The following is a 22,877-nucleotide window of genomic DNA, read 5'->3' as shown; positions in this document are numbered from 1 at the left end:
AAGAGACAAGGTTTAAGATACTGTGGATAGGCTTTTGTGTGATATATCATGGAGAAAGGTTATGAAGGAAGAATGAGGAGGTGTGATTATTAAAAGTGGTAAAGGGAGTGACCTAAAATGGAAGATTGCAGTACTCTGACATTGAATTCACAGTTCTCCATCAAATGCTGATGTAAAATAACTGTTTTTAAAAGCCAAACATGTTGAAGCACAGAATGGGCAAGAGTGGGAGGCAGATGGGCATCTCTCCTTGCTCTAAAGCTGAGCGAGATAACAGGAAATAGCCCAAGACTCATCTCACCGTCCACACTCTCCAGTTCAAGGCAGGAAGGCTTTTATGCCAAGCTCCATGATCCTTAAGTACAGGAGGCTCCTTCATAGTCAGAGTTCTACTTTATATATAAATTTCTACATAATAAACACCTACATTTACTAGATCAGTCCCATGTTGTCCTACACTTTCCCTATCTGCATTGAATATTTTTTCAACAGTGTCTGGATCATAGAGTTCTGAACTCTCTTGGCCCTATTTGCTGTGCTATAATACAGATAATAATTTCTAGGATGAAATCTCTTTTTGTGAATACATTTAACATCTTTCAGAAGAGTTTAAAACAGAAACTATAAGAACATTAACTTAGAGCACTTTTCAAGTTCATCTTACTTGCAGTCCATTAAAGTGAAGTGACAACTGAGGTATGACATGAAGTAATTATACTGATTGTGTTGTATGTGCTCTGCAGGAGCTGAATGATTTGCTGAGGATATTAATTTCAAAAGTCAGACAGCAAGAGATCAGCTGAGATGAAAGATCACTGCAAAGTGACCTCAGACTAGGAGAAAAGAAAAAGAAAGGGGAGTGTGGCTCAGTTAAGAGTTCAGTGCTGTACAGTCTAGCAGTGAACTGCAGTAGATGCATTTTAACACCAAAGGTGGTTCCATGGAACTGACTGCAAGTGTCATCACTACAGTTCAAAGTTACCACTGTGGCCAGAACATATGGTCATTGAGAGAAGTAGAGTACAATAGAATGGCTTCTTTTAGGTGTCTAAATTAGCTTGTGGTGAGTCCTAGATTCCCTGGTTTATGGAGGGAGTGTAGAGTAGCTGAGCCATCACATTCAGTGTTTCACCCTAAGGGAGTGGGTGAAATGCAGGTGCAACCCCAAACTGAGCAACCACCTTCTTTATTCATACACAGCCATGATTTGACTGAGGCCTGATCATCACCCTGTGGCATTACACCTCATGAGCAGGGAAATAGTAGCTGAGTAGCAGACTATATAATATCCCTTAGAGACAGCATATGAGATCAGGTTGATAAGGATTCTCTGGAAAAGAATAGGTATAGATTAACCTTTGTGATTAACAAACCAGTAAATTTAATTTCTTTGACCTCTAAAACAATTTTCACAGTCACAAAAAAAGTTAATCAGAATGCAAAAGCTCTTTATCAAATGTTCACTGCTGAAGTCAGTATTGGATTTGTGTGCTCCAACTGCTGTGCAGCCCTGAATAGACACATTAAAAGTGGTTTAATCCGATTGTACTTTGGCTTTAGCTTAGTTTGTCAATCTAGCAGTGCAAGTCAAACAGCTTTCACTTAGGGATTTTCACTGTTTCACTTGGATAAATTCATTAGCAAGGCATAAAGTAACTGTGAGTCTGAGGGACTTTGGGAGTCATGGAGATCTTCCTGATGGTGCCAGAACCTGGAGGTAAGCAACAGTAACCTGGAGGCCAGTTCTCTGTGACACAACTCTACAAAGAGAAAGTCATGAAGCTTGACTGGGCAGTATTCATTGAATCTGAATACCCACACTCAGAGAAGAGGTAAGCAGCAGTGAACCCATGATTTTGTGCTAACAAGGACACTCCCCACACCCCCTTCCTCAATATGTTCCACATGGCTTCAGCGGTCATTTGTCAGAAAAAGTGTCAAACTACTTTAGCTTCACTAAAGTGTTAACTTGGACAAAAAACAAAGTTCTGGCACACCTAGACCAAAACAAAAGTCTGGAATCATCAGGGGTATCATTGCTACTGACTCACAGACTCCATGTGAAAACACAGGCACCCTCTGAGCTGAAGGCCCTGGGCTCAAGAGTTCCAAACACATGTCCAAGGATCCTTGGTCCCTTGTAATTTTGGCTGCTAAGGCTTGGTCTGTACTGAAGAAAAGCCTGGCCTATCCAGCCTGTCCCAGGGTAACCATCTGGGCTGCTTATTGCAGTCAGAAACAGGCCCTTTATCCCATCTATCACTGTGCTGTTATGCCCTGCCCCCAGCAGCAGAGAGACAGCTTGAACAAGAGGTATAAGGTTTTGGCAGCAAAAGTAAATGAAAATATCACCTTACTTACTGGTTAAAGTTGTATCCTTGCATGGCAGCATTAATTGCATCAGTACTCTGGCCTGTGCAGCACAGGCACCCTTCACAGGTGGTAGTGAGAACAGGTGCCAAGCAATTCATGGCCATCATGGATCTTTTCTCACTTTCCACACACCTGGAAATGAAGTGAGACATTGCAGATCAGATGGAAGGATACCTTTGTAGGGAACTTTTCAGTTTGTAAGTAGTGGGAGTAGACAGCGATCCCTGGCTTTTTCTATGGCAAAGCACTTAGTCCTATATTATTCCCTCTCTGAAATGGGGACAGTAATGCTTGGTCATCTCCCAGCAGTGTTATGGGACTAGATAGTACCTCTTGAAGTCTATTAATGTCCTGTATGATGGAGATGATGCATGACCTGCAGACAGACAGTACTTCCTGCCCCTGAAAATGGCAATTTATCTCTTGCTGATGTTTCTCACACAGGTCTGTTCTTGGTTGGCTATGACATAAAGCACAAGTGGACAGTTTAGACATACAGTGCTATTATTATGAAATTTAAATTACAAAGATAGGAAACATAAAAACATCAGGGAGAGAATGTAATTTGATCAGCATTTCTCCCCCATTTTCTTACTATTAATTTTAAACCAGAGTGCTTATTTTGTCCTGTAGTAATCACCCATCTCCAAGAACTGAAAATACTCTTGCAAAACTAATAAATGAGAATCTATTTGCAAAGATATTTACATATGCGCCTGGTGCTTCAGGGTGCTTAGAGGGTAATCTCAAACTGTGAGCTCTGCACTGTGTAAATTTAGAAGCAATTTTTCTAAATGTCAAGTATTTATTACATGAAAAAAACATTTGGAGTGTAGAGCAGGTCCCCAGTGATATACAGTGCATTTGGGGAAGGGCTTCTTGGATGAACAGAAATAATATTTAAGAGGTGAAAAGCAAATCCTCTATTTGAAATTGCTTTGTGTGCATGGAAAGGAGCTTGAACAAAGGTAGGAGACCAGTTCAATACTTTGTTTTGTTTCATGCATAAAACAGTGGTTTTCTAACCCTTTATAACCTTTATATAAATCTGTCTTTTCTCATCCTTCAGCACTTCTACCACCTCTGCTTCTCCTTCTTATAACAGTCAGACCACAGAATGCAGAATTTATTCATGTAGAATTTTACCCATGCCTTACCTTAAACATCAACTAAGTCTGAAGCAGTTAAGTGCAACTCTCCAGCTGGAGGCTGATGATATGCATTATAAGGGACCCTGATCTGTTGTGAGAAGCCTGCAATGACTGTTGTTTTGCATGGAAGTATGAGAACCATCAGAAGCAAGGGAAGGAAAGACTGAAGGTGGCCTTACAACGACATCAGCCACCTCCCTCAGCACTCAGTGGGGCTCAGGTGTTTATGTATGTCCAGTTTGTTTAAGTGTTCTCTGACCTGATTCTCTTCCACCAAAGTATAACTTTCTCACTCCAATCTTTCATGCTGGTCTCTGGGGATTCCTGAATTTTGTCTTTTTAGCAAAAGCTGAGGTGAAGAAGCATTGTCCATGTCCTGCATTACCAGAACACTTGCCCCTTTCAGCTGTAGGTGCACAATTTCAGTAGTCTTCTTTTTGCCCCTTATGGAAGCTTTTCTTGCTGCTCTTGACATTCCTTGCCAGAGTAAATTCTGGAAGCTTTGACTCTTTCCTAACTGTGTCTGTTTGCTCAAAAGGTGTCTCTACATTTATCACAGGTTACCTGACCCTAATTCTACTTTCTGTATACTTCATTTTGAGGTCTGAGTTTTTCCAGGAACTCCTTAACAATCCACACAGGCCCCGACATTTTTTCTTTCCCATTTTGCATTTTTCCCATCTTTTGGAGGGATTGTTCTTAAGCATAAGGAAACTGATTGTTAAATATCAACCAGCTTTCCTGGACCTCTCTTCCCTTTAAGCTTTTATCCCAGGGGACTCTTTCAAGGGGATCCCAGAAGAAACAAAGTCTTCTCTCCTAAAGGCCAGTGTTGGGATTTGGTCTTTGCCCTGCTGTCTCCTCTCAGGATACTGAACTTGACCATCTCTTGGTCACTGCAGTCAAGGCAGCATTGACTCTCACATCCTCAGGGAGCCTTCCCTTCTTTATAAGCATGAGGTCCAACAGAGCACCTCTCCCTGCTGGCTCCTCTATCACTTGGGTCTGGATGGTTTCATCAATGATCTCCAGGAACCCCCAGGGCTGTGCTCTTCCTCCACCAGATATTGGTATGGTTACAGTCCGCTGTGAAGATCAGAGCCAGAGAATGGCAGGCTGTCAAAGGCCTCATCTACTTTTTCTTCCTGATCAGAGTAGACACAGTCTACATCAGGCACTTCCTTCCCCATGGAGGTGCCTGATACCTTGGGCTGGGGCTGCTCCTTCTGTCATTCCACCACAGCCTTCCCTGTTCCCTGGCTGGGGGAGGTGGGACAGTCCATGGTGGTTAAGTCATTCCCTGTCAGCCCATGTGGGGAGTATCTACAGTGCTTGTAAACCTGATGACAATGAATCAAAGTCTGTGGATAGAAGTCCTATGTTTTATTAGTCCATCTAATCAAATTGGGGTAAAGTGACAAACTTGCATCTGAAAGCTTTTCTTCATGTCTGAAAGAGATGATGTGAAGTTCAAAGCAATTGCTCCAAATTCAGTTAAGTACACATGAGCTCTACTACCTACAGAGGAAAAGGCAGATAGAGAGTTATGGGTTAAAGAGCTGAAAAGCTGAAAACATATCTTTCAAAGGACAGAGAGAGACAAGACATTTACAGCCTGTGAGGAAAGTGGGGAGGTTAGTGGTAGATATAGCAGCTGCATGATGTACACACACACACACAAAAAAAAACCCAACAAAACAAACAAACAAACAAACAAACACAACAAACCTTAGAAGCCAGAAAAATGAAAATGCTGATTAGACACAAAGATCTTTTTTGAGACACTTTAAGTCCTGGTTTCATGTGGGAATAAAGTTCATTTTCTCCCTAGTATCTGGTACAGTGCAGCGTTTTGGATTCAGGATGGGAATAATGTTGACAACACACTGATGTTTTGGTTGCTGGGTAGTGCTTGCACTGAGCCAAGGACTTCTCAGTGTATCTTGCTCTGAAAATGAGCAGATAGCTGGGACAGAGAAGAGCCAGGACAACTGATGAAACTGGCCAAAGGGATATTCTACACACAGAACCTCATGCTCAGGATATTAACTGGGGGGAGTTGACCTAGAGGGGCAGAGCTCAACTCAGGGATGGACTGGGCATCAGTCAGCAGGTGGTGAGAAATTGTATAGCACCTTTTTCTCCTGGGTTTTAATCCTCTCTCTTTTTCTTTTTGTAATTCTCAATTTTTTGCTGTAATTATTATTATTATTATTAGTAGTAGTAATACTTTATCTAATTCATTAAACTGCTCTCATCTCAGTTCCTGGGTTTTACTTTATCTGATTCATCTCCTCATCCCACCACAGGTGAGGGAGCAGAGAGCAAGTAAGTGACTGTGTGACACTTAGTTACCAGCTGAGGTAAAACCGTGGCAACATATTAAACTGAGAACTGCCCAAAAGCCTTCCAGAAAGAGGAAAAGGAAAAGGAAAAGGAAAAGGAAAAGGAAAAGGAAAAGGAAAAGGAAAAGGAAAAGGAAAAGGAAAAGGAAAAGGAAAAGGAAAAGGAAAAGGAAAAGGAAAAGGAAATGAAAAGGAAAATCCACAAAAAAGCACCACCTAAGTTTAAAAGGACAGTGAAAGGAACTACTAGACTCTGACAGAAGTCATGTCCAAATGGGAAACACTGGAAAATCTGGCAGTTGAAAAAGAGATCTCTAATTATATGGATCAAGTACCTGTTCAAGTGGCAAGTTGCTAATAAAAAACACTTTCAGACACATCCAAACCATCATATCTGCTAGAAATTCAGTGCAGCTTCAAGAGAGGTAGTCAAGTAGAAGTATTACTCAGCAAAAATAAGAAAAAGCTTAGATGAATGCAGCTCATTAAGGGAAAGGTGAAGGAGCCCCCTGAGACAGATGAAGAACAATCTCAAACTGAAAAGGTTTTGAAACAAATCCATACATTGACAGATAAGAAGAAGGCAGAATGGGAAGCATCAAGCAGCTCTGCAGCAGCTCAGCATGAAACTGCTAATTTGTGAACTGCAATGCATCTGGTGTCAGAGGAATGGACAATGGTTGGTATAACTTCAGACTCAAAAAGAGAGGGTGATGCTGAAATCTAGAGAGCAATAATGCTAGTGTTTTTACTTGGAAAGATCAGGAGGAACTGTGAAAGCAGCTGTGCTGGGCAGGATTCCACACACATTTTTTCCCAGGGAAGTCACACTTCATGGATGTGGTGGAAACATCTGTAGGAATATACAAGCTTTGTGCGTAAGGGTGGTGCAGATGGAGGATTTTGTCAAAAAATTTTAAGTAACTTCAGATTTCTAAGAGACAAAAAGATCATGTTCTCCCAGTTTTAAGCTAGAGGGCAGAAATGACAGAAATAATGGAGAACCTTAACTGTCAGTGGCCTGCTATGGGTATTCATACATTGGACTTTACCATTCAATACATTCCCCAGGGACATAGCCAAGGCTGTCCAGCAGATTGACAAAAGGAAAAAGGGCAATCAATGTTAATGCTGAGCTCAAAGGTGCAGAAGAGTATTGTGTTCCTAGATAACTGGGTGATCAAACAGGGAATGAAAATTTAATGTCAGTGACGCCAAAGTAGGGGGGAAAATAGCTGTTTGTCCTTAGGAAACAGATCTTTGAGTCACTTTGGATAACATTCTGAAAACATCAGCCCGGTACTGAGCAGTGATCAAAAAGTAGCTAGGGTATTTTTACTTACTTTGAGCACAAAACAGGAGTTCTCATTATGTCACTCTGTACTGCTCCAATGCATATGTTTTGAAGCTCACATGTTCTTAGTCACCTTTTTATTTAAAGACATCATAGCAGAACTAGAATGAGTGATGAGGATTATTATGGTTACAGGATGACTTCCTGATGAGAGGCACTAGAGATGTTGAAACATGCAAATGTGCTGGAGGAGAGTGAGTAGAAAATCTCAGACACACAGAATGTTTTGGGTTGGAAGGGACCTTAAAGATCATCTTGTTTCAATCTCCCTGCTGTGGGTAGGGACTCCTATCACTAGACCAGGTGCTCAGAGCCCCATCCAATCTGTCCTTGAACACTTGCAGGGAAGGGAAATCTGTCAAATGAGGGATAACATGGAGGGGGTTGAGCACAGGATGATTATCTAACAGGTTTCATAACACAAGAATTCTTGAAAAGTCAACAAAATGATCAGACAATAAAGATAAAATAATCAAAAAGCAATGTTCTTCCCTGGTATACTGTTATATTATGACATACACTCTGTTAGAAACTAAAAATATAAAACTACTCAAATCAAGTCAGACAACTTCATCAATGGTCTGGATAAAGCCACTGGCTCAAAAAGCCCCTGAATTTCTATTTTATTTAAAATAAAGGCCATTCCAGGAATTGAAGCCCTGTTTCTTGTGCCCCTTTTCCCAGGAAGCTCTGTAGGAGGCCAGGCAGATCACTGGCCTGACCCGAAATGTCTTTTCTTATGTTGCTGCAGAGCTCTGGCCCTTACTTTCCCACCATCTGCCAGGCCACCACTTTCTATGGATCCTTTTTATGACTAGTCAGTATAATTTGATATGATAAAGGTAAGTTTTCTGGAAGAGGTGATCCTTCCCTTCTGCACAGCCGTGGTGAGACTCTCTGCAATGCCGTGTCCAATTCTCCCAGTACAAGAGAGAAATGAATGTACAGGAACAGACTGAGCCAAGGACCATGAGGACAATGATGAGCTTGGTGTAACTGAAATATGAGTAGAGGAGGCTGAGAGAGATGTGAGTCTTTGGCCTGGAGAATAGGGGGATCACATCAATTTACATCACAAAAATACCTGGTGGCAGGACTACTAAAGACAAAGCTAGGCTTTCCTCAGTGGTGTCCAGGAGGAGGGCTAGAGGCACTGGGCATGAAACGAAAAACAAGAAATTCTGTTAACATATAAGAAAAAGCTTTTTCATTTTGAGAGTAACTGAATACTGAACAGGATTTGGCCATGATAGAAGCATACCCTACCAACACAAGAATTTCCCATTCCAGACCCCTCCTAGATTACAGTCCAGTATTTTTTAGCCTAAAGGATCAGGGAAAGTACTTTGTGTGGGGCAGAAACACACTTCCACAGACACCCAGCTGTAGGGCATTAAGAACTGAGAGGAAAAGTTGGGCAGCAAACCTGTCATGCACTCCAGCAAGCACCATCAAAGAAGTTGACTGCTGAAGCTGAAATTAACAATTTGCAATTAACATCTCTAATTTGCAAAAGAATCTTTCAAAATATAGTTGCAACGGTATACAGTAGGTGGGAGCCAATTTATGCTCGTGGTATTTAAACAACAGCTAGAGGTGGGAATGGAAACCTGGTCTGCACATGGAGTGCTTCAGACAGCAAAACCTCTCCATAGGACTCACTTTTCTATGTATTATAAAGCTGATTGCATCAAAGGGCAGAGATCTTCTAGCTCATACATTTCTTGGACACCCATAAACTCTGTAAGGAGTCTTAAGTTGGTAGGTCTCCCCTTAAGCTGGAAAACACGGACTTTGAATCTGGGTCATTCTCAGATCTTGTGTATGACCAGGTACAAAGACACACGCTCCCATCTGAATTTCTGCAAGATTCTTGACCGAGTCTGGCCCAGATGGAGTTCATGTCTTCACAGCAGCCCTGGGGGTGCTGTGCTTAGGATGTGTGACTACAGCAGTGTTGATGGTGCACTCATGCTTTGACTGAACAGTGCTTGCAAGGCATCAAGCCTTTCTCTGTTTCCCACTCTGACCCATCAACAAGTCTGGCTGAGGGTAGGAAAGACACTGGGAAGGAGCACAGTTGGGACAAATTACCTGAATTGGCCAATGGGATATTCCGTACTATACAATGTCATGTTCAGTCAGCTCAGGCATCAGCAATAAAGACTGAAATAAAGGAAGAAGGCTTCCAAGGTGGTTATTGTTCTGAGACCAGGTGGGCCTCTGTCTGGTTGTGGGACATAGTGTATGATTACCTTTATTTTTCCTGGAGTTTTCCCCCACTTTTTTCTTCACCTATTAATCTCCACTCACCAATTTTCTTACTTTGGTTTTTCCTTTTCTATCCCACATCTCACTGGAAGTGACAAGGACAAGCAAGCATTTCTGCAGGCGCTTGGCTGCTGGCCAAGATCAACCCACCACCCCTCTCCATCATGCAAATGTATTTATATGCTGTCTGTCTTGTCTGAGACATCTTCCTGTCTCACTGACAGTAGCAGAGGATAACTTTGGGGCAGTTCCTGGAGAGAGCATCAGCTCTCCGGCGCTGCAGTTCGCGCCGCCCGCCGCGGGGAGACACCGGCCGTGCATCTGCGGGAAAGAACCGCCCGAACGGCGGCTACGGGCAACCGCGACACCGCTGCAGGGATGCGGCTGCTTTGGACTTGCCCTTTCCGGCAGAATGAGTTTGGTTGCTGCGGTCGGAAGCCCACAAGGAACTTTCCCCCCGGGCCGGCTCGGGGGCCTGGGGATGGCCTTGCACCGGGCTGGGAGGGGCTGTGCCAGCCTGGGCACCGCTGCCCTCGGTGCAGGAGGGAGCCTGGAATGCCCGATAGGGACCGGAAAAGAGCCTCACACTAAGGTCACTCTACCCTGTTGGTGACACAGATTTTCCCCTGTTTGTTCTATGGCTTTCCTGGATGAAGCTGAGAATTTCACTTGTATTGTGCTTTACATTGGTACCCCATACTGTGTGAGCTTCATTGTGTGGGGACTTCATCTGCAATGTAGACTGGAAAAATACCTGCACCTGAGTCAGTAAGTGCCTTAAAAGTACACAGTGCTAAGCACCTTCCCAGCCTGAGCTTGGCTTCCACTTCTGATCTTGACTGCTGTGCTCCTTCCCTGCGTTTCAAACAGGGCTCACCATACCTCACTTCCTGCAGGGGTGTTGCAAAGGACCATGAAGAACAGCAGAGGGTACTCTAGAGGAAATTAAAAATTTAGACTCTTGGAAGCAGATAAACTCAGGAAACACAAATGCAGGAGATCTGAAATGCTCTAGCAGTGAGCAGTAGTGATAACTGAAGTGCTGTTGGGTGTGTGCACTCAATAAGACAAGGTCCGTGAACCTGAAACTCAAATCCACAGGATTTATGCATGAGCATGAAGAGACCAAATGAATACTGAAGATGTATTTTTATTTTGGGCACTTCTTAGTTCTGCATGGGTAACTGCACTCAAGTAAATGTCTATCAGAACAGTCTATTCTCTGTAAATTACTTTAAAATTTTTGGCAATATCCAGACTTCCCTTCCCTTGTGGAAGGATTTTATAATTAAAATCTCCAGTACTTCTTAGGGCACTAGCAACATTCTCTATCCAGCCACTCTACTGTTCATCCTCTCCAAACATAGGAATTTATATCCTCTGGATGCCTTCCCTTCCAGCAGCTGGCATAAGCAAGTCCTGGCCAGGAGCAGGTCCCTCCCAACACTAGGTGTGCTCCAGCAGGACATGATCTCCATGCACCATTGGGACCTTGGTGACTGCCCTGGGATGTCATCCACAAGTGTGTCCATGCCCCATGGGTACCTAAAGGTGATGAGAACTTACAAGATATGTTTAAATTACTGACTAATGGGAAAACAGACCAGTATGAAAGTGCCCAGTTACGTGTGGGACCTTGCACCTGCAGACAGGACTTAGAATAAGAGCCCTGGAAGTGCTCTAATCACTGGTGCTGGGCCTGGACTGGTGGGATTTGGCCCAAACCCCAGTTGGGAAGTTTCCCAACAGGCTGGGATGAGTGATTTCCTATCAGCAGTTTTCTGAAGGTTCCTCGGATGCTTTTGTGGCTTTTCCAGTCTGTGGGGCAGCACCCTGCAGCCTGAGGCCCAGCCAGGCCAGCCCCCACCACCATGGTGGGTGGCATTCCACCATGCTCTCAGCAGGCTTCAGCCAAAGAGTCCTGAGAATGTCACCTCACAGCTGAACAGTCAGAGCCTCAGAGCAGTCTTGTAGGTATTTCCTCCATGCAGTTAAAAAAATGCAGATGCTCCCACCCAGCGCAGTGTGGCATCAGTGAAAGCACCAGATTCATTTACTGATGTAACAACAGAAAAGAGCTGCCACAGGGAGAGGAAGAGCCTCGGCTGGGACAGAACTGCGAGCTCTGTGAGCCAGACAAGTGTGTTCAACAATGAAATATTAGGGAGAGGAGAGGAGAGGAGAGGAGAGGAGAGGAGAGGAGAGGAGAGGAGAGGAGAGGAGAGGAGAGGAGAGGAGAGGAGAGGAGAGGAGAGGAGAGGAGAGGAGAGGAGAGGAGAGGAGAGGAGAGGAGAGGAGAGGAGAGGAGAGGAGAGGAGAGGAGAGGAGAGGAGAGGAGAGGAGAGGAGAGGAGAGGAGAGGAGAGGAGAGGAGAGGGAAAAATAAAAATAAGCAAAAAGAACAAGAAAGAAAGAAATAAAAAGAAAGAGGGAGGGAGGGAGGGAGGGAGGAAGGGAGGGAGGGAGGGAGGGTGGGTAGATGTGCTGTGTACTAAAGCAGACTGACTGGATGGCAGAAGAACTGCATTAGCTACATGTTCCCAGGGGCTCGGACTATGGAGTCTCTGCTAACAGTTTCTGTGTTTTGCAAGATTATGAAAAAAAAAAAGGAAAACAAGGTTCTAGCTACATGAGGCAAAACAAACTAAACATGAGGCTTCTCAGCCATCTGGAGGATTATTATTATTTACTGTGGGAACAGCTTACATATTTGGAGGCCCTCCCTATGTAAGCTCATGGGAACAGCTTTGTGGGGCAGGACGAGTGCCTGGCCATCGATGGGGGCTGCCCCACTTGGTGCAGCTCCTGCCTGCAGTTATTAGGATGTGAAATACAGTTCTGAGGTCAGCTGCTGGCTCAGCACTAAGCAGCTTTCAGTAATTATATATGAGCATAAAGCTGGTGCCCTAGATCAAACACAGAAGTTTACACAGTCACTGTCCACTCTCATTTCCACGAGGGTGATCTTGCTCTCACAGGGGTGCAGGTTTTTGAGGTTTCCTGCAGTTTTCTTATCCCCTTAGCAACTAGGTTTATTTATTTATATTTATTTTTCTATTTATTCTCAGGACTCAGAGCTCTGCCACATGCTTCTCTGTGTTCTGAGTAACCCTAAACACTGAAGAGCCAGGAATAACTCCTTTGCTGAGTCAGTGCTTGATACAGGCACTTCTTTTATCTACTGAGAGAAGTAATCAAAGACAAGAGAAAACACTGAGCCAGGTAGCTGGTAGCAGAGTGGAAGCAATATCTGAAAGACTATCACAACTCCAGACATCAATGTGCATTTCAAAAAGCACACTGTGCTGTGGGTCTCTGCCCACAGAGCCACCCTCCCCTACCCATAGACTGACAGTGCTACCAGCCAGGGCTCTGTCATTGCTTTAGGGACAAGAAATGATATTTAGCATTGGCTCAACTTTTTCAATCACTAGATCCAGAGAAAGACTGGAGTAGTCTGCAACAGGCAGGACATCAGCCCCTTATTCCACTTGTCCTGAAAAGTTGTTGACACTCATGCCTATAAAGTCCTCAAAATTAGGTATTACACATGCCCAGAGCTGTTATTATCACAGAAAACACTTCCCATGAAAGCTCATTTGTGTTTTTTTTTAAGCAGTCTGGATGTTGAAAGGTAGTAGAAAACCTGGTGTCTGTAATCTCTGCAACATGAAAAAGGCTGGGTTCACTCTCAGTTCCTAGTGAGACTATCCTACCCACCATATGGCAGACCAGGTTGAATCTGTTCTGCTTTGCTGAGGCAAAAGCTGTGGCTGAGGCTTGGGTCCAGGCACCCTCCTCAACGTCACTTCTGTCCCTTTTCACATGAAGGGAGTCACCAGAACAAATACTGGACCTGCTGCAGGACTTTTCTCTTGGACAGCACATAAAGCACCTGTGTGTTGGAGCTGCAGAGGGTTCCAGCACATCCCAAGCATTGTCCACCTCCCTCTTTAGTATCCTGGCTGCAAGACTCCTAACCTGGTGCTGCCAGTAACTGGGATGAGAAAAGCAGCCTCCTGCTGCCCGCCCCCATACCTACACTGCATCCAGTTAGCCACATGCTTGAGCACAGGTAAGGATAAGGATGGAAAAGGAGCAAATTGTTTTCATCCCTGTCACATGGAGGTAACAGTCAGTTTTTCTTAGAGATCAATTCCCAAATGCTAGCATAGCTATACAACATGGAAGTTTTACCCTTACCCTGAATGCTATTATATTAACTGAAAAATTTCAGGTTGCAGCTCCTCATTCCAGAATATCTGTACCTCAGTAAAAGCTTACAGGAAGACTTTGCAGAAGTAATGCAGAACACAGTAGCTACTTTCACAGGGCTCTGCTGTGGATCTTTGTCTTTAAATTTGAGAAGTATGTTGCTATGCAGAAGAAAACTTAAGAGGACATCAACTTTCACTACTGCCTCCTGGAAGACTGTGGCACGGCAGAGTGGAACTTCCTTGTTCCCATTCTGCTGTATTCACCACCTGATGTTCAGCAGAATAGGAACACCAAGCATGGTGGCTATCCTGCTTTAAAAGAGGTTTAAATACTGGAATTGTCAGCAAAAGGGCAAGTGAGCCTCTCCTAACCCCCACTCCAGCCAAAGCCTTCATGTAGCTTCTATAATACCAATAAGCCTTTGGGAACTAGTTTTTCCTGGAAAAATAAGTTAATGCACCAAGTCAGCTGTTAACTTTGCAAGGTGCTGTCTGAGATAAGGGCTCACATGAACTATTTATATGCTACACAAATACTGTTTTTTAAAACCAAGTTTTAAGGTATTTCAGGCATTCTGACATTTAGTAACTGCATTAACTAGTATATGGAAGAAAGATTAATATTTATTAGCTTGAAGTATCATATTTTATTCAAGTGATATCATAATACATTATGCATCTGCCAGTTATAATCCATTTTAATTGGTTCCAAAACCTAAGCAGTAAATAAGTAAGATAGTTTATCTAGTTAAACTGAAAAAACAGCATTCCACACAGCCAGTACTAAAGATGTCAACCGTATAATAATTCCAGCATTATATTGTTATGGCTTTCCAGAAAGTCATGAAATTTAACAAATTAGAACACATCAAGAGCCATTTTCCAAAGATTTATTGAAGTAGCGACAGGTTGCTCATATGGTGCTGGAAAAGCAGTTTTATTGAATTCAGATACTTAAAAACAGTATTGCAGCACAAGATATTGCTATTTGTAAACTAGACTCCATTGTAAACGCTAATCCTTCAGGGAGAGTCAGTTTGCAAGATCTAAGACCTATTTCCTAGCATAATCATCTTGCGCTCATGGAAAAACTGCAGAAAGGCACTTGAAAGCTGTTTCTTCCTTTAAGACATGAACTTTTTCAATCTTGCTGGTAAGAATTTCTCCTTTAGTAAGTATGCATCTTCACTTCAGCTTTACTCCAAGTCATCATGATGCTGGGAAGTTTCATTAATAACCTAATGAAAAACAGAAACAGTTGCATTAAGTTTTAGTAGGAAGATTTTTGTGGGTTTTTTAAGAGCTACAAGTGAAATATCCAGTTCCAAAATGTATACAAGTGGGCATCAGCTCTCACTTATGAGAAATTCTAGTTTGTTAATAGCATACAAAAACCATTCATGTTTTATTTACTTACACCAACAACAGCATCTTATCCTAAGTAAAGTATCTCTGTTTACTGTCATATGTTTTCCTAAGGAAATCTATGGAGAATTTGCTAATTCAGCTGAACTTAAATAAGCAATACACAGGTAACAGTCACCAACTTAAAAGTTTTACTATCAGATGAATTTTGATTTTTTTTCCCCAGAGAAACCTGCTTGCTATATCTGTATGTTCACACAGCTTGGAATGCCAGCTGCTGTTTTACTCAATACTTACTACCACATAAAAGCTGCAGTAAGCAGTAGGCAAACTTAAGAATTTAAAGGTTACCAGCTGTGATAGAAATAAAATTAAAGTTACCACCAACCTGTCCATCTCTAGTTTCGACGGTCTTAATTAGAAGTGTTCTCTTTGAGTGAGTGTCAACCATTGGCTGAGACTCAATGTTGGTTTCTGCAGAAGAAGATGTAGTATTACCAATAGTCTGGATTAAGTGCCTCCTCAAAGAAATGAGGTGTAACAGATTTTAGTGTCTACTTTCAGAATCCCAATTTAGTATACAAAGAAGTCTCCTGCTATGAATAAGCCAGGTCTTCTACATTTTTTTCTGTGTTCCTTAAAGTACTTTCAGCAGGTATCCAAACTAAGTACTTGCTATGTACCAATATTTAAAAATTTGTCCAGGAACAAAAGAGTTGCTACCATCCAAGATTAAGTAGCTGCAAATATTGTAGTTGCATCCATGAAGACTATTCACAACAACTGCACTTACACAAGTTCAAAAACCAGCATAAAAGGAACTATACAGAGCCCTCATACTAATGATAGAGCAACTGCCTAAACTGAAATAGCAGAAACAGCTTACCTCTCAGGTTCAAAGCAGCAAAGGTTGGAATAGGCATGTTAATCCTGAAGGAAATAGGAAATTGATAAAATCAGATATAGGCATAAAGTATCTTCTAGTAATTTCTGGCTTTCGAAAAGTGTTTACATGTAATTACCTGCTCTCTTCACCCTCCAGCAGTTTTCTGTAGGTGGCAATTTCAATATCAAGAGCCATCTTTACATTCAGCAGGTCCTGGTACTCGCGGAGATGGCGAGCCATTTCTTCCTTCATGTTCTGAATCTCATCCTGCAGACGTCCAATAGTGTCTTGGTAGTTAGCAGCTTCAAGAGCAAAATTCTCCTCCATTTCACGCATTTGGCGCTCCAGGGACTCATTCTGGAACAGAACAGTGAAATCAAGCATTGCTGCAGTTCAGTGGCTCTTCCCCACCCTCGAGACCCTCAACATTTTAAAGAAAGAAAATAGTGTTACATTAGCATCCTTTCTGAAAATGCCCAGATACATCCCAAATTTGTCATCTCCTTATCTTCCCTTTGCAAATTCAAGGAGAATTATTCTGCAGCGTGATCTGAGGTGCGCCACATATTTATTGTACCAGCTGGCAAAGCCACCCTTTTACAGTAAGCCCAACACATGCAGACAGTCCTTAGTACAGTAGATTTGCAGGTCTGCTAAACACTTGTATCCATTTCAAGCCTGTCTTTAAAGCAGTCGTGTTTTAGTAACAGCAAAATTTTCACTGCTTCTCCAGATTTTTTTTACAACTTTATCTGTACCTGACAGACAAGGCATAAACACTTTCAGAAAGTACTAAATAAACAGTGAATATTATAGCACGAGAATGAACTTATTGTACACAGCTTAAGTAAGACTGATTCAGTGTATCAATCTCGGCAGTGTACTGTTGTGCATACACACAAATTGAGCCCACAGCATTCTTTTCAAAAAAAAGTATTAATATACTGCTGAATTGCATGGCAGATTACCAGCATTCACATCCAAATTAAGAATTAAACTGCAGTGCAGTGCTTAAAGCAGCAATGAAAAACAACTGCTGTCTTCTACTTACGCTTCCCTTCAGAGCATCGACTTCGCAGGTGAGAGACTGGATCTGTCTGCGGTACTCATTGGCTTCCTGCTTGGCCTGGCGCAGGGCATCATTGTTCCTGTTAGCAGCTTCAGAGAGATCTGCAAACTGGAAAACCCCAGTCTGGTTAGCATAACACTTCAACAGAAACGGTGAAACAGACCTACTGTAGACACAGCAGTTGAGGACAACTGAAGGTATTACAAGGATTAGCACCTGAAATGCTTAAATATTAGTATTACTCTTAAAGTGCTTCTCTATTTCTGAATGTTATATTAGAATTCATAGCTAGCTTTCATACTTGTTTTCCTGCCCTGTACATTTCCCATCTTTTCACCATTTTTTCACTAATTTCTCCAGTATTTCATCCAATGTCTGCTTTCAGGTACAAGTACAGGAAAGATTCCCAGTGTGCACCCATTACTTTGATGCTGTAGTTATGGCACAAAATGTTTTCAAGTTGTACCCTTCCCAGACTAGGATTTAAAAAAAGACTTTGTGTCATGGTTATGTTCATGTCCTTTAGAGAGACAGAGGGAACAGCAAGTGCTAGAGGAAAGTTTAATTTAAACTAATTAAGCAGAATTAGTTTCAGTGCCTGATGCATTTTACTTACTTTGGACTTGTACCACTCCTCAGCTTCCTGAAGATTCTTAGCAGCAACACTTTCATACTGTTGGCGAACATCACGCAGGGCAGCAGTAAGATCAGGCTTAGAAACATCCATATCAATTTGGATGTGCTGCTCCTGGAGTTGGGCCTGCAATTCTCGGATTTCCTTAGAGAGAAGCAGACACTCAACATTATTGCACAAAAGCACTCAGATCATACACAGGCGGGGACTCTGGGACAGAACCAGCAAAGAGCTTCCTTGCTAGACAGTCTGCATCGGAACACAGACCTCATCTGTCAGCTTACCTCATCATGAAGTTTCTTCAAGAACACAATCTCCTCTTGCAGGGACTCAACTTTGCGCTCAAGATCAAGACGTGCCAGAGAGGCATTGTCAACATCCTGACCAGAGAGAAGAACAATTCATAAGCTTACAAAACTGATGGAGAGAAGTCTCTTGCAGCAAGTTCAGCAGCATACAGGCTGATGCTACATGTGAACTTTTCAGCAAGACAACAGGAAATCAAAAGCTGTAATAAACCTTTTTGCCACCTCCTACCTTAGCCTTAAACCTTTTAGGTATGCACCTTTATTGTGATTTTGAAAACTATGCCACGTCTGTTGATTGTATCATTGCTGACATGCTGCTAAGCATGATCAAGAGCACACAGATCATAGCAGGTGTAAATCCTTCAAATACTTGAGTCAGAAGTCTGCAGTGAATGCTTCTAGCTTGACTACACTGGCAAAGAGTTGCACTTTGCAAACTTCCACCCTTTTCAGTAGGGTTTAAAAGTGCAACACATGTGCTGTCAGGTCTATTAGTGGGCTCTTAAATTATGGACTCCTTGGTGAACAAGCACAGAGCCCCTTATGTCCACAGGCCACATTTTTAAAGTATACTTGTAAAGTTGGTGAGGTATGTACAAGAACTGCAGTATTCACAATGCAAGTCAGCAGATCTCCCTTGAGAAAAAGAAGGTGTGAGCATAAACACAAACTGAGCTACTCATCATTGCCTACACCCTCGCAGTTGCTGGCAAAGGCTCCACCTTTTGCTGGACAGAGATAGTCTTAATCAACAGCAAAAATTCATTTAGAGCAGAACAGAAGATACGTCATGAATGTTATAAGGGAACAACTTGAATTAGTTAAAAAACATAAAACTACACATTATTTGGCAACTTCTTACATTTTGAATGTGTAAGGCATTTAGCTTGCAAAGTGGAAGATTGTTCCTTTCACACTAGTTACATATACAGCCACATGTTTGTGCTCACAGGGTATTAACATATCAGGTTCTCACAGCTTACTCTAAAGCTATTTTGGATTGCCCAAAGCATAAGCATTCCTAATCAGCAGCTCTCTTTTTTACGGCATCTTTGAAATAAGGAGTGTTTTCTTTAGACTCCTAGAAAGCCTTTCCTTGGATCACTCCTACTCTGGGGTAAGGTCCTTGCTCCAGAAGAATGATTCTGTTTACTTTATTCAGCAAAATAACCCTTTCATGCATCATTCAATAACTTTTCTATCAATTCCAGTTTTATACCCACAGTTCATATCAGCTCTGTTTTTCAGTTCAGGGAAAGAATTTCCTAATTAATTTGTTCTCCTCCCTCCAAAACCCCTCATGATAATTCTGGCAGAAAATTACATGGCTATGACCCAACATGTTTACATAACTGACCAGTCATCCAAAGATTTTTTAGAGGATTTTGCAGAAATCTTCACCCTGAAGGTTATTTTTTTAAAATAACTGAATAGCTGCAAGATTTTAGGACCCTGTAGTAAATTGAAAGCAATTTAAACTGAAGACACTATATGGGGTATGTACTTTACCATATGCTATCATTATGTATTCCCTATCACTAAGATTCAGTGTTTCAGTAGCTCCCAGATGTGTGGAACTACATAAATGAATTGGCTACTTGTAGCCTGAACGAACAAGTACAAGTCATAGATACATGCAGTTGGAATACACGCTGATTTTATCCTAGGAGATTCTTCAATGCAAGCCACACACTTTGCAGGGTTGAGCATCCATGTTTACTTCAGACAAACCTCATGTTAGCCAGGACCTGACCTGTTGGGCTCAGGATCTATTCCTTGCTGCTAGACCAGCTGGCAAAGCTGCATTAACTTTCTCACTGTGATGCTTGTCCTGCCCCAAACGAAAGGCCTCACTGAATTTTCACATATACTTTATACAGCACATCACTCAGCACAAAATACTGAAGTACACAACTGCTCCATCAATTAAGAAGTATCTTTGATGATACATCAGAACAGCAAAACACTTGCTGAAGTGATCAAAATCTATACAACTTTCCAGTGGAAAAATATAATAGAAAGCTGTGCATTGTTTTAAAATGGAAAGCTCAACAGGATATTTCACCTTTGGTGTTTTGTGAATTTAATTTCATTTTCACACCAGCAGGCACCAGTTATGTCATAAATGCATTTAGTGTAGTTTCCATAGACAATGATTTGCATTTCTTATGGACAAGCTACAGCTTATGAGGTCAAATGGATCCAATTCTGACTGTCCTGCACACACACATCTGTTGGAGGCTGAGCTCCTGAGTGACCCCTTTCCAAAGGCAGGGAAGAGCTGGATAATGAGTGTGGGGTATGTGCACCAAGCCAAGCTCACTTTAAAGCCCAGAGCCTTCATAAGATTCAACTGGATTGAAATACAGGCATGCCTAAAGTACACCAATTAAATATGAAAGATCATGTAAAAGTCAACCTTAAGTCAATTGATCCTTCAATTGAATTCAGCAATGAATCAGAATAGATGAGGTTCTCTAAAACTTAAGTTCAAGGCTCCTTCACAGAACTTCACACTACAGTAAATTGTCTTAGCACTCAAAAAACCAAAAAAAACCCCAGAAACTTAAATTAAGGCAGTATCTCAGACTGTTTTTTAAAACTTCTGTGCCCAGAATGCCAGTGAAGACTGAATTCCCAAGCTCTGAATGGGAGTAGGTGTTTCAGTTTCCCCACACTATCTCTTGAACACACCTGCTCTCCTTCAAGGACTGTAAATATACTGCAGTCAAAAGCCTTTCCCAGGGAAACACTAACAATCAAGTGCTGATTTCCTGAACAGTGACTTCTGTTAATGCCTATAAAGAGCTCTGGGACAAAGTCAGCCTGTACCCAGCTGCCTGGTGATAAGGGCAGTCACTTCCAGTCTGAAAGAATGCTAGCAATGCTGTTTTACACCATCAGTTTTAGGGAAGAGACCTTGTTTTGAGAAGGCGCATTCCTAAATATCTTAGTCCAAACAAGGCTTAATCTAAGTTGAAAGCCGGTTTTGCACAAGTGAAAACTTGAGCTTAAGAATTTTAGAACGCTGTTTGCACAGTTGTTTCTGGTTGTCACATAGATTTACTTTGACTGGATAACATCACAGCATCCTACAAAGACTAAACTCTTACACTACTTATTTCCGAGGTTAGCATCTTTGTTTTACAGAGGATTAAATTCCACGTTCTTAAGGGACACCCAGAGGAGGCAAACTCAATCCTGTGACCTCGCCCCAAGGAATTTACCGTCTACTTCTTGTCAGCAGACAACACCCACATGAAAACCCTTAAATTTGAAACTGTTGCCCAGTAATGCACTGACCAGTGATTCATCGAAAAGGAGTTCTGTTTTGTACAAAAACTGGCCCATAACAGACACATTTCCCTAGAAATATTCCCGCACCATTACACATTTAGTAAGAATGCAGCCCACTGCACCCTCCCCTCCAACACAAAGGGATCTATTATTTCAATCTGCTGCCACCACACTTGCCGTAATGCCTGTATCTGCATTCCACGGTGAATCCCATAGAAACCATTAATACCCTTCAGCCAAGCGAGCAGATGGCCCCCTTTCACTTTTATTGGATCGGAAAGTGATTCCACGTTGGGGCGTTTTTTGTAAAACGGGCTAGACTTGGATAAAGCAGGACAATAGTTTGCCTCCCCTCCCCTCGGAGTGCAGCATCCCTCTAAAGAAAACACGGAGGGCTTGCGTGAGAACTGACGGAACCTCTTTGTGCAAGGAAAGCAAACTCCGGCACTCCCACCCTCCGCCCCAGGCACGGCCACCACCGCCTCGGGCCCCTCCCTCCTCCACGACCGCTAACCTGTCTGAAGGACTGCAGGGTGTTCTCGGCCTCCTCCCTCTGAAGCATCTCCTCTTGCAACCTAGAAGGGACAAGTCGGCGGTGAAGAGGGAGCGGGGGACCCCCACATCCCCCCGCCCAGCCTCCCGCCCGCCCGGTACCGCTCGGGATGCTCAGGGGCTGCCCCCGCGCCAAGGGACAGAGCAGCGGGGAGGCAGCGGGAGGCGGCGGCAGCCCGAACCCGCCTTCCCCAGGCACTCACTTCTCCCGCAGCCGCATGATGTCGTCGGCGAGGTTGTCCCGCTCCACTTCCACCCGTGCCTTGTCGTTGGTGAGCTGGTCCACCTGTCGCCGCAGCTCCCGCATCTCCTCCTCGTAGAGGTCGCCCAGGCGGGACGTGCCCTTGCCCTTGAGCTGCTCCAGCTCGGCCAGCAAGATCTTGTTTTGCTGCTCCAGAAAGCGCACCTTGTCGATGTAGTTGGCGAAGCGGTCATTAAGCTCCTGCAGCTCAACCTTCTCGTTGGTGCGGTTCGCCTTGAACTCCGTGTTGATGGCGTCGGCCAGGGAGAAGTCCACGGAGTCGTGGAGCCGCATGGGCGGCATGCTGCTCCGCAGCCGCACCGACGTCGTCTTGGTGGCGTACACGCCGCCGGGCGAGGCGGACACGTACCGGGCGCTGCTGGGCCGCAGGGCGCTGCCCAGCGAGTACCGGCTGCTGGACGTGATGTACCGGGTGCCGGTGCTGGGGCGGCTGCCCCCGCCGAACATGCGCCGGTACGAGGAGTTTTTCGTGCTGATGCTCATAGCGGCGGCGGTGCGGGCTTTGTAATCCGGGAGCGGAGCGGGACGACCGGGGAGCGCGGCGAAGAAGGGCGGTGGCCGCGGCCAGGGCCCCTTCTTATGGGCGCCGCGACCCCGCCCCGCCGGGCCCGCCCCGCTCCGCTCCGCCCGCGGGGAAGGGGGGGCGGCCGCGGACACAAAGGCGGCGAGCGGGGCGGATCGGCCGGCGGGGCGCGGAGGGTGGGCGGCAGCTTGTGCCGTGGCTGAGTCCCGGGAGGCTGGCGGGTTTCCTGCGGGACGTGGCAGGGCGGTGTCCCACAGCGGCCGCGGGGAAC

At 43.7% G+C, this 22,877-nt stretch overlaps 1 protein-coding gene across 1 annotated transcript; it reads right to left on the bottom strand.

Annotated features, from left to right (window-relative positions):
• Positions 1-14,316: 14,316 nt before the first annotated feature.
• On the bottom strand, positions 14,317-22,640 carry VIM (vimentin). Its single transcript, XM_021551747.3, has 9 exons — positions 22,025-22,640; positions 21,784-21,844; positions 17,949-18,044; positions 17,647-17,808; positions 17,013-17,138; positions 16,098-16,318; positions 15,962-16,005; positions 15,464-15,549; positions 14,317-14,948 (listed from the first exon to the last, which is right to left on the bottom strand). The coding sequence occupies exons 1-9, from the start codon at positions 22,564-22,566 to the stop codon at positions 14,907-14,909; spliced, it is 1,380 nt and encodes a 459-aa protein (XP_021407422.1). The 5' UTR covers positions 22,567-22,640; the 3' UTR covers positions 14,317-14,906.
• Positions 22,641-22,877: the final 237 nt, after the last annotated feature.

Source organism: Lonchura striata, chromosome 1 (assembly GCF_046129695.1).
Source record: "Lonchura striata isolate bLonStr1 chromosome 1, bLonStr1.mat, whole genome shotgun sequence".
NCBI classification, from domain to species: Eukaryota; Metazoa; Chordata; class Aves; order Passeriformes; family Estrildidae; genus Lonchura; species Lonchura striata.
This window is presented reverse-complemented; position numbering and strand designations above follow the sequence as displayed.

Coding starts and splice junctions, on each gene's coding strand:
- VIM (XM_021551747.3), bottom strand. CDS start 22,566: ATGAGCATCAGCACGAAAAACTCCTCGTACCGGCGCATGTTCGGCGGG. Junction 21,845..22,024: donor ATCATGCGGCTGCGGGAGAA/GTGAGTGCCTGG, acceptor TGTCCCTTCTAG/GTTGCAAGAGGAGATGCTTC. Junction 18,045..21,783: donor CCCTGCAGTCCTTCAGACAG/GTTAGCGGTCGT, acceptor CTCTCTGGTCAG/GATGTTGACAATGCCTCTCT.